General features: G+C 52.1%; 1 protein-coding gene across 1 annotated transcript; it reads left to right on the plus strand.

The window, feature by feature from the left end:
- Positions 1-4,227: 4,227 nt before the first annotated feature.
- LRRN4 (leucine rich repeat neuronal 4) lies at positions 4,228-14,106 on the plus strand. The gene is made up of 4 exons (XM_063087592.1): positions 4,228-4,891; positions 6,067-6,271; positions 11,172-11,309; positions 12,867-14,106. The coding sequence occupies exons 1-4, from the start codon at positions 4,228-4,230 to the stop codon at positions 14,104-14,106; spliced, it is 2,247 nt and encodes a 748-aa protein (XP_062943662.1).
- The last annotated feature ends 1,144 nt before the right edge of the window (positions 14,107-15,250 follow it).

Here is a 15,250-nt window from a genome sequence, read left to right on the forward strand (position 1 = left end):
GACAGCTCAGGTAAAGCCACAGAGGGCAGGAGGCGGCAAGGCACTTGGAGTGGTGTAGCACTTGGTGTGGCATTTTGGAGGACACACATTTGTTGGTCCCAAGACTTTTTCACGGGACTTTAGCATCCTTCCCTGGAGGTGAAAAACACTTCGGTCATCTTTTCCTGACCTCTAAGAAGTGCTGGAAGAAGAGATGGGGCTGGAGAAGAGGGCTGGGGCCCCCTGAGAGGTGCCAGGCAGGCCCTGCACTGGTGTCTGCCTCAGCCCTGGGCCCACAGTGACCCGAGAAGTCAGCTCTGTGTATTCCAAGGATGAACAGCTCAATTACAAAAGGAAATTTCCCAGCCACTCTGGCTTCTCACATGATTTGGGTCTATCTAAATGTTTAGAAAAGGTTCTCTTGTGCTTGAGGGTGATATGACAGCATCAAATGTAGGGTTTGGTGGATTGAATTATGTCCCCTTGAAACTCACTGAAGCTTAAATTGTGTCCCCCAAATTTTATGTATTAGAAACTTGGCTCCCACTGTGTCTGTTGGGAGGGTGGGAAATCCTACTATGGTAATTGAAAGGTGGAACCTTGAAGAGGTGATTGGATCGTAGGACCATACAGCAGTGAATGGATTAAAAATGGTGGTCAGGGGTGTGGTTCTGAGGACTTTAAAAGAAGACAGAGGAGAGTCTGTCTCTCTCTCTGCTCTATCTGCCTCCACCATCTTGCAACGTGAGACCCCTGGGTCACTGTCACCACCACCAGGTGGACTTCCCAGCCTCAGAAACTATAAGCAATAAATTTCGTTTTTCTTTATAAATCACCCAGTTACAGGTATTGTGTCACAAGCAACAGAAACAAACTAATGTATGAGGTCTGTAGAAGGCCATTTAACACAGTGGTCAAGGCAGACAGCTCACTAGTTGTGTGCTCCAGAATATAGTCCATCTGTGTGAGCCTTGGTTTCCCAATCATGGGAATAGTAGTACCTGGAGAGGACTCAGTAAGATAATGCGTATGGCGTTAGGCTCAGTAAGTGCTCAAATTAAAAAAGGGTGGCGGTGGCAAGCAGAGCATACTACACATTGGGGCAAGGCCAACCCACCACCTGGGTGACACCAATAAGCAAAGCCTACCACACAGGGTCTGCCAGCAGCTCAGTCTCCCCAGCTCAGATACCTAACTGGGTAGCCCACCAAGGATGTGTCTGCTGGGGTTGGGTATAACCTGAGCAACAGAGCAATCCAGAGGGCCAAGCTCAGACATCAGTACAGCCCATCCAGGTCAGGCCCAACCACCACCGGCAAACTAGCCAGCAAGCAGCAGTGACAAGAAGTTGGCTCAGAGGGCCTGGGGTTCCAGGTGGGCACAGGGTGATGCCCTTGGGAGCGTTCCTCAGCCAGGGCCTCTCCCGAGCCCTCACCCCACTGGTGTGCAGAGGGGTACCCCAACATCACTCTCTGAGGCCCTATCTTATAGGCCTCCGTGGTGGACCAAACTCCTTCCTCCCCAGGGTCTCTGCTGCAGTGGAGTCGGCTCCCTCTCATCTAGGCAGTCCTGCCTGGACTCCCCCAAGCCCCTGCTTGCCTCAGAGTAGTCAATATCCTCATTAGGGTAGACCTGGCTGTTTTATCTCCCAGGGAAACCTGATGTTTTAATTCTTGGGCGTGGAGCCCTCTGTGCAAAGACAGAAGTAAGCGCTCACCTGAGGCTGCCCACCGGCCCACACGCTGGTCCCTCTGAGCCAACACCCCCACCTCTCACCTTCCCACCTTTCCCTTGACTTCTCCCTCCCACGGGGCCTCCTGTGTTGTCCACAGCACCATATTTCTATCTCTGGGGCCTGGGCCCAGGTTTCCTGGGTGGTGACAGAATTGGCCCCAGATGGGGGAGCCCAGAGCGGGCCTCTCCCCGCCCCAGCTCGAGCAGAGGAAGGAATGCTTCTGAGCAGCAAGGCCCCCAGCTGGTACTTAGACTGAAAGGATATTTTTAAGGCTTTGGGTGGAGAAGGCTTCAAAGGAGACCCCCAGGGACTTCCAATTATCCAATTAATCCAGCAGGCCAGTTTTCAAGGTGCCCTGGGGTTCCTCAGGGCTGCCCAGATAAGGACTGACAGAAGAAAGATATGCGAAGTTCTGGTCTCCGGGTGGTGTGCACACAAGCTGGGGATAATTACCCTGGCTGGCTCTCAGACCTTCCAGTGGGGCTGGGCAAAGTGGGGGGCGTGGGAGTGCAGATCAAAGGCCCTCAGATGAAATGACCCAGCTCTGCTCTCGGAACTCCAGGAGAAACGCTCTGTCTGCTCTACACAAACGTGTAAACAAGGCTCATTCAGAATCATGGCATCTTCAGAAGACCTGGGGCTCTCAGTAATCAGGATCAGTCACCCTAGCCAAGGGGCGGGAGTGTTCTTTCTGAATGTCTGCCCTCTTTATTCCACTCCTTGTGAGAGACAGACACCCACAGTGCCACTGAACCAGGTCCCAGAGCAACTAAACAAACTCTTCTTGGGCATTCCTGGGTCTGATTTGAGTCTGATTCAGCTCACAGACTCCTCTGAGGATCGCCTCTCCTGCCGCTTTCTCCTGTAAATCTCTGCAAGCCTTCTTATAGACAGGGCTACCTTCCCTCCTTTGAGGAAGGGGCTTCTTCCTCTTCGTGGCTCACCATTCAGCCTCCAACCATCCCAGGAAATGGGAACCGCCCAGAGGGAGGTTCAGATTCCTGAAAAGTGACAGCCGCCTCTGCCTCACTGTGCCCCATTAACCCTCACTACTGACTCCCCTCATTTCTCATGCTGGGAAAGGCAGGGTGAGGAGAGGTAAAGATGAGGACGGACAGGAGGAGGCGCCAGGCCTGGAAAGGGGCAGGCCCAGGCCCCAGAGGGGGAGGAGAGAGACAGGAAAGAAGGCGTTGGCTAAAGACAACAATGTTTTGGCAGGAAGGAGGGGCAGCAGGGCTGGAGTATCTCAGGCCCTCTCAGTGCAAGGGGGTGAGGGGAAGGGCTGCTGGGAAACAGGCCTTCCTCTGGAGTTCAGAGCTGGGTTGCCATCTAGGTCACTCGTTCCTGAAATCTACAAAATAAGGCTGAGAACTGCTAAGGGGCATCCAGGAGGGCCACACTCCAAAAGGACAGCTTCTGGGTGAGTATGACATGCTGCCAGATGCATGGATGCCTGATCTCAATTTCCGGGATCTTTCTCATTACCCTGACCCCCAACTAGGAAGAGGGAAGCCCTTTCCCTGGAGCTTGGGTGGTTGCTGGGAGATTTAGTGGTCAGCACAGAGCCAGGCAGGAATACACATCTGCAGCAATGGGGCGATATCAAAAAGTGACCTCAAGGTGAGGGCCTGGTTGGAAGAAGCCACTCAGGCAGCCATGGGCTGGCATGATCTACCCCTACCTGATCTCCACCTGCCCTGTGGAATTCTGGGTTCTCCAGAAACTCTACGCCCAACAATTCTCAGCCTTCCCTCAGGGCAGGGCTGACACTGGGCATCCTCGATTTTGTTGGAACCCACATGGAACCAGGTAATCCCTGACTCCAGCTTCTCAAGACTCACAGCTGCCTGGGAGGCTCTTTTCTTCTCCTGAAGGCAACTCTAAGTGCCCTACCAAGAAAGGACCCCAGGACCTACTTTACGCAAACTAGGAATTACCTGTGTCTAGGCAGTTTTAACCGAAAGGATTGGGGCAACTGAAAGTGGCTGGAACTGACCGAATTCCATATGAAATATGACCTCTCCGAGTCCCATATTTCTATCCCAGCAGAGCTTCTTCCCAACTGAGGGCATTCACGTTTACGGAGCTTCCACCATTCACCTTGGGATAGTTTGGAGCATAAACAGGACGTCCCATCCCTGCAGAAGCTCACGGGGTGGGGACAAGTAGACGGGACGATTCTCCCATCCAAGGTGGATGAATCAGGCCCACACTGGACAAACGAGGGAGGCCTCCCTCAAGAAGAGGGAAAGGCGTCTCTGACAGAAGGAACGGCAGGAGCGGCCACAGTGTGCGTGGGGGACATTAGGAGGGGAAAGCAGGCAGGAGCAAAGTCACTGCACACCCGGTGACGCTGTGAACGTCCCCCTGCCCTTCAAGGAACATCCAGGGCCTGTGCTCTTCCTCAGGCGTGGGAGGGAGTAGGGGACGTGGAGACGCACACTCGCCCCTTCGTTTGGGGTTTCCACTGGGTTTAATGCGCTGTCCCGCTGTTCTCTCCCTAGCCACGCGCCATGTGGCGGACGCTGCTGCTGCTGCTGCTGCTGCCGCCGACAGTGCTGCGCCCGAGCCGGGCAGGGCCTCCCCAGGAGAGGGTCCCGCTCTTATGGCTCACTCAGCAGAGCCCCTGGGGGAGCGGTGGCAGCAACACCACCGGCTCGCCCTGCGAGGGGCTCCCGAGCGCGGGAGCCACGGCCTTGACCTTGACGAACCGCAGCCTGGAGCGCCTGCCCAGCTGCCTGCCACGCACGCTGCGCAGCCTCGACGGCAGCCACAACCTGCTGAGCGCCCTGAGCGCGCCGGAGCTCGGCCACCTGCCGCAGCTGCAGGTGCTGACGCTGCGCCACAACCGCATCGCCGCGCTGCGCTGGGGCCCCGGCGGGCCGGCCGCGCTGCACACGCTGGACCTCAGCGACAACCGGCTGGCCGCCCTGCCGCCGTGCGCCGGGCCCGCGCTGCGCAGCCTCCGCGCGCTGGCGCTGGCCGGGAACCCTCTGCGGGCGCTGCAGCCCCGGGCCTTCGCCTGCTTCCCCGCGCTGCAGGTCCTCAATCTCTCCTCCACCGAGCTGGGCCGCGGCGGCCGGGGGGGCATCGCCGAGGCGGCGTTCGCAGGAGCGGGCGGCGCGCCCCTGGCCGCGCTCGAGGTCCTGGATCTCAGCGGCACGTTCCTGGAGCGGGGTGAGTCCGGGCGCCCCGGGGTTGCAGCCCCCTGAACGCGGAGCTGCGCTGGGCTTGCGCTCCCGGGGCGGGGCTGTGGTCCTCCCGGGCAGACCAGGTGCCTAGCTCACAGCAGGGCTCAAAGGCCGCGCCAGCTCCATTCCCCACGCGAGCGGCGGGCCCTGTCGCGAGCGCCACACTGGGGTTAACTCCCTGCGCCCTAAGAGGTGGGAAGAGAGAGCCAAGGCACGGATAGGAGAATGACCTGCCCTCGGTCTCACAGCCCACTAAGCGCTTGGTGCCTCCAAATCCGAACTCGGGCACTCTGGGTTCAGAGCCCCAAACTCTAGCTAGTCTGTTCCGCTGCTTCCCAGCATAGCTGGATAGACGCTTGCACAACGGAGAAGTGAATGCATCGCCGTGGGGCAGATTAACGGATGAACTTAGCACCAAACGGGCATTTAACGTGAAGGAACTGGTGCTCCGAGGATGACTGTATTGATTTTTCTACTCGATTGGCAAAAATTGTTTCTGTGAACGGTGAATCATTCAAACAAGACACGGGATGGAGCTGAGGATAATGGTTCTCTGTACTTCGTGTTCTGACTTTGGTTCACAAGGTTGGTTTTGTTATTTTAAAAAAAACCACTTCATGTGTCTATCACCACTAGTTCTACCATAAAGAGAAAAAAGAGCGAGAACGGGAGCTGCGGACGGGAAGGAGCACGTCCTCCACAGGACAGCCGCAGGTTAGCTCCTCGGCCCCTCCAGCCTGGCTCCTCCTCACTTAGGCGCCTCAGAAGTTCCCCACTCCTGGCAGCCATCAGACTGAAGTCTGGTTATTTTGTACGGAGTTTAACAAAAAGACAGGGCAGTAGTGGACTTAGAGACAGTGTCCTGGGTTCGAATCCTATCTCTGTCCCTTCGGAGCTGTGTGGACTTGGGCCAGTCATTCTCCTCTCTGGCCTTGGCCCACTGGGGCTGGGAGAAAGGAAGGACTGGTTATCCCTGAGTGCCTTTCCAGCTGAAATGGCCCATGCCTCTAGGTCCCCAAAGCTGCTAACTGTGCCCATGCTCAGCAAGGACCTTCTTCGTGGTGACAAGGACCTTGTCACTCTTGTTGTTCCTTAATGCTGTGTTGACCTCCTGCGTCTGTTGTTTCCTGGGGAGTGGGCAGTTTCCCTTCTGTGTTTCAGTTGAGTCCGGGTGGATCAGAGACCTGCCGAAGCTCACGTCTCTCTACCTGAGGAAGATGCCCAGGCTGAGGATCTTGGAAGGGGACATTTTCAAGATGACCCCCAACCTGCAGCAGCTGGATTGTCAAGACTCGCCAGCACTCACTGCTGTCCACACACACATCTTTCAAGATACCCCTTGCCTCCAGATCCTTCTGTTCCAGAAGTAAGTGTTTCTGAGATATGTCTTAATCACATGACTGATTTTTTTTTAATTATTATTACATTATGTTGAATTTTATAGAACAAACTGGACCTTAATTTTTCTCCCACTGCTCTTCCAAATCTTCTCTGGGGTTTTGTTTTTTCTCACCCTTTGGGTGATATCTTAGGTGGGTCTAGATAATCCACCCAGCCTAGTAACCATGCAACTCAGTCCAGTCCATAGTAATATTAAAATTCCAAACTCTTATGCATTTCAAGTTTCTTTTAAACCCAGGCTGAGAAATCTGTAGTGGCAAGAGGGGATGAGGACATCAGGTCTCCTCTCTATCTGGATCCACCTCCTTCCCCAGATGTTATGCAAGTTCACTTCCTTCCAGGGCTCCTGTGGGTCTGGGGAGGAAGGGTAAGAGAGTAGGGAAGTCTTACTTGCGATTGAGATCTGGTACCCTCTGGCCTGGTGGATGTCCAGAGCATCCCTATACCCACTCTCATTTTCAAGAGCAACCACTATCCTGACTTGTAAGAGGAAGGGCAGCAACCCTTTGAAGATGATCTCGGGCCACTTCCTTTCCTTGGGGCCCACATCTGGGCACTGGGAAACAGGCACCTTTGTCCTGTTCACTCCCAGTGTAGCCAATTCCCTTATCTCTTCTAGCTCCAACCGTCCTCTTAACTTTAGATTTCTCGTATGTGAGTCAGACAAAGTCTCTATATCCACCAAGTTCCAAGAAACACCAGGATTCCTGAAGCCTCTTCCCTCATTTGGCTGAAGGGTGGAGGAGGCTTCATTTGCTTAAGGGAAACACCTCCTCTCTCCCATGTTGTGGTTGGGGGTGGGGATGAGGGGTGCCTCCAAAGCAGTCTTCACTGCCCAGCCTCTTCTGCCTTCTGCTCATACAGCTGAGAGCCAAACCCATCGCTGTCTCTTCCCTTGTCCTGCACAGGGGGTCTAGCGTCCTGCTTTAGGGGATCCCCAGCACCTCACACATTGCTCTCAGACTTTAATGGTCTCTGTTGAACCTGAGCCTGAAACAGTCCCATTTTAAACATCCTGTTATTCTAACAGCTTTTTCTGTGGCTATGGCCATATGTAAAATATTAGAAATGGAAACACCATTGAATCTGAGTTCTGCTGTGAGATTTTGTGCTGGCCAACACACAAAGAATACCTCTCCCACCTGCCTCTCATGTTCCAGTGAGATAATGTAAAGAAAGCACTAAAGAGCCTTGCAAATATCATTGGATGAAAATATTGTTATTGTTAGAAAATCCCTCGGAAGTCCAGAGGCAGGTCTTGTTAGTCCCGTTTTATGCAATGCAGCCACTAAAGATGGAATTGTTCTTCTGAAAGGATGCACGCTTGTCCAAAGCAAAGAGAACCAGTCTCTCATTCTCTCCTTCATTCAATAAACAGCTATTGTGCACACACAGTGTTGTGAGGAGAAATGCTTTATATTTCTGGCTCAGATGCCTTTGAGTTTGATAAAAATCCCAAGAACTGTGTAAAGCGCCAGTGTACAAGCATCATGAAGTTTCTTTATCTGTAAACAGAGACATAACAATAGTGCTTCCCTTCAGGGCTTTGCATGAGGAAAAAGGAGATAGTACAGGTGGAGCACTTAGCTCAATGCCTGGATGGTGTGTGTCCTGTAAAACTAGTTAAGATGATGGTAGAGGTGATGATGGTGATGATAATGGTGTTGGTGGTAATGATGGTGATGGTGGTGGTGACAGTGATGACAGTGAGGGTGACGGTGATGACAGTGATGGTGGTGATGATGGTTGTGGTGGTGACAGTGATGACAGTGATGCTTACGGTGGTGGTGACTGTGATGACGGTGAGGACGGCGATGATTACATGATGATAATGCTGCTGGTGAGGATGCTGATGGTGATTTTGGTTATGGTGATGGTGACAACATGGCCCCTGCTTTCAGGGAGCTCATGGTTCGGTATAGGCACCAGACATCTGTTAATCGTCACACTACATTGTGTTCCATAGCACAGGCACACGCCATGTGCTGTGTTATAAGGCAGGTGGGGGGAATGATCCATCAGGCTGGACCGGAGAGGCTTCTTCAGGAACAACATGATTGATCCACATTTCTAATGGTGAGTCCAAAGGTGAATGGCAGAGTTGAAAGACAATCCAGACTCAAGAAGATCAAATATCCCAGGTTCAGAGTGGTGACCACCTCTCATCCCTCCACTTGGCAGTTCACAACAACCTGTCCACCCACATTAGCTGCTAAGACCAGTGACACTTAGTTGTCCATTGAGCCCATGGTCGATTCTTTCCTCATTGTTGATGCTCTCCGTCCCCTTGGCCTCAGGAGGCTGCCTTGAGGCTTTCCGAGCCTTCCTCCATAGGCCTTCTGAAGGTCCTTGCCTATTTCCACTTCTTCTATTTTTGCAAGTCATTTCTCACCCTACACACTTATTCCAGCACCTTCCCCTGACACTTCCTCCACCATCTCTGTGCTAAGAGTGCTCAGTTGGGTGTCTACAGCCCAGGCCTTCTGGTGAGCCCCAGACTCCTGTCTAACAGCCTGCTGAATACTGAAGACCTTTGAGACATCCAGTGAAAATGTCCAGTAATTATAACAATAATGATAATATGTACCTCTTGTTCTGTGCCAGGCATAGTTCTAAGCACATATTAAAGCACTTACTTTTGCAGCAATCCAGTGGGAGAGGATTCTGTCATTATCCCCATTTCACAGATGAGAAGACTGAGACACAAGATGTTAAGTAACTTGCCCCAGCCCACACAGCTAGTAAGTAGTGGAGTCAGATTTTAAGCCCAGATGGTTTGGCTCCACATCTGATATCTTACACACTATGTTACATCAGTCTCTCAAAGGAGGAGTCTGAGCCAGAGATATAAATTTGGGAGTAGAAAGATGAAATTTGAAGATAAAGAAGTTAATGAGATCACCAGGGAGAGGGTGTAGAGAGAACCCCAGGACTGAGTCTTGAACCCCAACTGTTAAAGTCAGGAAGAGGAAGACCCAGAAAAGGAGACCAGGAAGATCTGACCAGTGAGGTAGTAGAAAAACCAGGAGGGTGAGATGTCCTGGAGGCCAAGAGAAGAAAGTGCTTCAGGAGGGAGGGAGTGGTTGGCTGAGCTAAATGCTGTCAGGAGGACTAGTTGGCTGAGGACACGGTCACCACAGGATTTGGCAAAAAGTGGGATACTGGTGACATTATCAGTGGAGCCAGGTGGGAAGGGTTGAAGAGTCATTGTAGGTGACTCTTAAGTTTGTCTCCCTGGTCACCAGGTCCAATTTCATCTCTATCCCCACCAGCTCCCAGACCAGCCCCTTCCCATCTACCATATAGGGCAGCTCTAGGTCAAGTCCTCTTCATTTCCTACCCTACTTACTGTAAGAACCGTCTTTTCTTTTTTTTCTCATTTTTAATTGACCCATAATAGTTGTAAGCAAGAGACTTCTAATTGGTGTCTCCACCTTCAGGGGAACTCTCTTTAATGAAGTGGATTCTTAACCTTGTTTGTCATGGACTCTATCAGCTGTCTGATGAAGCTTCTGGGTCTGCTCTTCTCAGAGGAGGAGTCAGTTTCTTCCCTCCTCGAAACTGGGCTTGACCATGTAATGTTGCTTTGCGCCCCACGGATTTGTCACCCCACTTCCCCTGGGTGATGGAGCCACAAAGGATTATTCAAAGCCCCCGAAGTGGATAACCTCCCCAGAACCCTCAATTGAGAGGCATCCCTTCCTTGGGAAATTAACCTCAAATTGGGGTTCTCTTCCTGCATTTATTCTCCAGCCCAGGAAGTTACAAGAAGAGATATAGGTGGGGTTATAGTTTAACAATAGAGGCTGGTAACTTTCAGTGAAACAAGTCAGATGCCATTCCAGTAAGGCAATTAAGTGATCCATTAACAAAAACTTGATCTTAGCAAACATTCCTTCTCTCTCCACAGCTTCCCAGTATCTATACATAACAATCAGTAACTAGTCTGTCTTTGAGCCAGCAACCTTGCTGTGTTACACATCTTTATCTTACACCAGAGACTTTATAGCCTGAGGAAAATTTATTGTCCTTTGCAAGGTCAATATTTGAAACTGCAAGGCTTTGGAAAACCAAGCCCTGTGAAGTACATTTGCTTTATGAATCCTCTGCAACGTAACTTGCTTAGGCCAGTGGGACATTAACAAGTGTGATATAAGTGGAAACTACAAAGCAGTTGAACGTTGGGGCATGCCCTGTCTGGCTGTTGGGGACCCCTCACCTACCATGTTATAGCCTGAGCTAGCCTCTTGGGTGATGAGAGACACCTGGAGAGGTGCCAGGACATGCAGTTGAGGATGTAAATAAGTGAGTCCATCCTATATCTTCTGGCCTCAGCTGAGCTGGCCCAGACCATGAGAACCACTAAAGCAACGCACAGGATCATGTGAAAGAACATGTATTGTTTTAAGCTACTGAATTTTGGGTATATTTTCCACTTCGCAAGAGCTAACTGATGCACTTAAGTGAGGCATCTTCCAAAGAACTGGCACTGAGTGCTATCAGCTGCAGACCAGCTGCAATAGTCTATGTTCGATAGTGTTCTCATTAAGAATTCCTGCCATTTCTTGTCACTGGTCTGTAATAACAATATCTACTTTTGTGTTGAGATTTACGTTTATAAACACTTTCATCACAAACTCTTTCTGACATAACCAATGAGCATGCGAGTATTGTTCCCCATTTGATATGAGGGATGATACAGACTGAGTTAGATTGATATCTCCCTTTTACAGATGACAAAAAATGAAGTCCTAGGCCATTAAAGTGTTTTGCCCAAAGCAATATCATCTAACAACTAACAGAATGACTTTTCCATGATGCCACCATTCCTCTCTGGAAATATTTTTATTTTTTGTGTATTTCAGCTGCAACTTGAGTTCCTTCCCTCCTTGGACCCTGAATTCCTCCCAGGTCTTATCCATCAACCTCTTTGGCAACCCCCTCACTTGCAGCTGTGAGTTGTCCTGGCTCCTCACGGATGCTAAGAGAGCTGTTCTAAGCAGGTAACACATTTACAAAGCAGATGGCTGAGAGGTGAGGATCAGCCCTCAGGAGCTGAAGTCCTCACAGCTTATGTCTTACTCATGTGACTGTGCTGGACACTTCGGCAGTGATGGGCAGGTAGGCCACCCCCCCCCGCCCATGCAGTTACACTCTGGGACCCAGGTGATGGAGGCTCTGCCTCCATTCCAGCCAGCCAGAAGAGGCAAAGAGCATGAAAGAGCAGACAGAGGTTTCTAATGGGCCAGGCCAGGAGGTGATGTGCCTCACTTCCACTCACACTCATTGGCCACACCTAACTGCAGGGGAAGCTGGGAAATGTAGTCTAGCTGTGTGCACAGGAAAAGGAAATGGGTTAAGTGAACAGCTAGCTTGTCTCTGCCAGAGCAGGTATTATCATTGCCTCATTTTACAGACGAGGGGAATGGGGCCCAAAGAGATGAAGTACTTGCTTAAATTCATGCAGCCATTAGATGGAGAAGGCAGGATCTATCTTCCTCCAAAATTGTGCTCTTAACCACTGGACACCCCTGTATCCCCAAGATGGGGCCTGGCCTCCTGCTCCTGGGTCTTTCAGTCCAAGGCCAGTGGGCTTATAGAGCTCTTGTGTGACAGGAAAAAGAGAATTCCTGTGAAGGCCATTGGCTAGAGGAGCTGTTTTTGCAGTGGGGAGCCACACCTAGGCTGGCCACCAGGAGAGGATGGGGCCTGGGGATCTGGTGCTCAGATCCCCCAGTTCTGGACACTCTCAAACCAACTCTACCAGCCAACCACCCCTCTTCAGGAGACACCCACCTCCCCCCGCTCCCATCTGGTGGGATTCTTTTCTCACCTCCCACCCAAGTCCTGATGTGAAGTAGGGCTCAGTCTGCCCCTACCATGTTCTTCTAAAGACAAGCACCCTGGACCTTGGCAGTCAAGGGTCTCCCTAGTGTATTTATGAAGAGATTGAGAATGCAGGCTTTGGAGCCAGAGAGCCTGGCTTCATACCATTTACTACTGTTGATTTCAGCTGAGTTACTTATCCCCTCTGTGCCTCTACCTTCTCATCTGTAAAATGGAGCTAATACTGCCTACATCGTACAGTAGTGCAGATTAAATTAGTTGAAAGGTAGAGTGCAAAGACTAGTCCCTAGCACGTGGCACTCAGAAATACTACCTCGTGTATGAATATTATCACTAGTATTCACTGCCAGGAAGCAGACAGGTGAGCACAAAATGGTGAACCGCACTTAGCATCTGGACTCCCTCTCACAGAGCTTACCCTGGATTTAGGCTCTGCCGTTTGCTGGCCATGTTATCTTGGGCAGTTAGTTCCTTTTTCTGCACTTCCGTTTCCTTCTCTGCCCCTCCACCCAATGGGAGTCACCACGGGAGGCTCCTGCAGGGGTTTCCCAGAGTCAGTGGGGTGATGTGTGGAGTGTGCAGCATGTGGTCCCTGGCAGAGACACCTTGGCAAGGCTTGGCAAGAGGGGCACCCGCACTGAGGAGTCAAAGCCCAGCACAGAAGCAAGCATCCCTGAAGCCAGACATCTTCTAACTGGCTGCTTCTCCTCTAGGGCAGCAGACACTGTGTGCGTGCCAGCTGCGGGATCCAGAGGCCCCTTCTCGGCCCCTCTTTCCCTCTCCCAGCTGCCGGATGTGTGCCAGTGGGACCAAAGCACCACCCTCTTTGCTTCAACCCCACCGTCCTTGCCCCGCACCCACTATGCACCATCTGCACAGGGTCCCTCCATCCCGCAGGGCTCGGCCGCCTTCACCCCGCCTGCGGGAGGCCCACCGAGCGTCTCCACGCCCCTCTCCCTCCCTCTGGATTCCTTCACCCGAGCTGCAGGGCGGCACGGCCATGGCGGGGCGGGGACTGCCCCGTCAACTACCAACTCTACAGCAGGTCACAGCAGCTCCAGCGTTCCACCCAGAGCTGCCAGCACGGCCGGGACAGAGCACCGCGGAGGACACGCTGCCGGGCACTTCCATGAGCCTCCTAGCTCAGCCGCCTCCACCCCATTGACCAGCAAACGCCTTAGTCCCTTCCCTACCTCGTGGAACCCCCTGAGCACGCCTCAGCCCAACCAGAGGACACAGGCCACCCCCCAGGCTCCCCACCCGAGTCCTTCCGAGGCCGGGATTCCAGTCCTCCTATTGGACGACTACAGGGAGGAGGAGGAAGAGGGGACAATGGAGGGGGTGGGAGCGCCTCCGCAGGATGTGCCTTGTGACTACCACCCCTGCAAGCACCTGCAGACCCCTTGCGCGCAGCTGCAGAGGCGCCAGCGGTGCCGCTGCCCCGGCCTCAGCGGGGAGGACACCATCCCGGACCCTCCCAAGCTGCAGGGGGTGTCGGAGATGACCGACACCTCGGTGCTTGTCCACTGGTGTGCCCCCAATTCGGTGGTGCACGGCTACCAGATCCGTTACTCCGCAGAGGGCCGGGCGGGGAACCAGTCGGTGGTGGGGGGCATCTACTCCACGGCCCGGCAGCACCCTTTGTACGGGCTGTCGCCGGCCACCACGTACCGCGTGTGCGTGCTGGCGGCCAACAGGGCGGGCCTGAGCCAGCCGCGGGCCTCGGGCTGGAGGAGCGGGTGCGTCGTCTTCACCACCAAGCCCAGCTTCGTGCTCATCTTCGCGGGGCTGTGCGCCGCCAGCGGACTGCTGCTCGTCAGCACCCTGGTGCTGGCCGCGTGTCTCTGCAGGCGGAGCCGCAGCACGCCACGCCGGCAGCAACACGACACGCGCCTGGTGGCCTACAAAAACCCGGCCTTTGACTACCCGCTGAAGCTGCAGACCTGCAGTTAGCCCAGCTCCCCCTGCTCCAATCGAACTCGAACTGAGTGCAGAAAGGAAGATCCGGAGGGCCATGGACGGACTCGTCAGCGATGAGGGGCTGTAATTCTCCTGGAGCCAGCAGCCAGCATGCCTGGGCACACATGGGACTTGCCACACTGAGTTTCTCAGTCCAAGGAACAACTTGCCTTCCCTTCCTTCTACTTTAGTGCCTGTTCCCAGAAGCCTGATGGCCAACGTCAGACTACTCCCATTGCCACTGGGCATTCTTGTGTGTTGTTTCATTTGGGTTTTTCAGCAGTCGATGCCGCTCAGTATCCAATAGAATAAATAGTGTATGGAAGTAAGAAGAGATAAAACAGAGAAATCACATAAGCCATCCTATCCTGCCATATTGGAAATGACACCCTCGGGTCTTTTTTAGCAAAAGTTCCTTATGGTCAAGCTCTGGCTAAGGCACAATGAACCAAGTTATTCAAGGAATCAACTCCAATGTATTGTTAACTCGGGAACTGGGGGCGAGGGAGAAGATCTATTGGTTGTTTCCTGAGTTTTTATTAGTTGCATTTCTGGATATGGCAAAAAAAAAAATCTACTTCCAGCTCTACAGTTACTATAGTCTTCTGGGAACATTTGAGAAACACAGCAAAAGACTGATCCTTTAAGTCAGTGTTCACTGCATTTCACCTAAGTGGACAAAGGAACTGAATTCTTTTCTGAAGCATAAGATCCCTTTCAGCAACTTTATTTTTCTTGGAAGAAATGGGCAAAAGAGAACCTCAAGTTTCTAGCTAGAAGTCAAAGCATTTCTCTGCTTCCAACTCCATCAAATAATGCCTTAATGATTTGTGTCTTATGTGGGATGTGTCTACTATACACTTTACTTTTATACGAATTAGGGGGAAAATGATTCTATGAAATAATTGGGACCATATTTCTAGATTTCAATTTTTTACATTAGCATTTGTTAATTTTCCTGTGCCTGCCATAACAAATTACCAAAAACTGGTAAAACTTGCTTGAAACATTTATTTTCCTACAGTTCGGGCCAGAAATTTGAAATCAAGGTATCAGCAGGGTTGGTTCCTCCTGGAGGCCCTGAGAAGTTACTCCATGCCCCTTTCCTGGCTTCTGATGGTTAGCAGCAATCTTTGGT

This window comes from Cynocephalus volans, chromosome 1 (genome assembly GCF_027409185.1).
Source record: "Cynocephalus volans isolate mCynVol1 chromosome 1, mCynVol1.pri, whole genome shotgun sequence".
Classification (NCBI taxonomy): domain Eukaryota; kingdom Metazoa; phylum Chordata; class Mammalia; order Dermoptera; family Cynocephalidae; genus Cynocephalus; species Cynocephalus volans.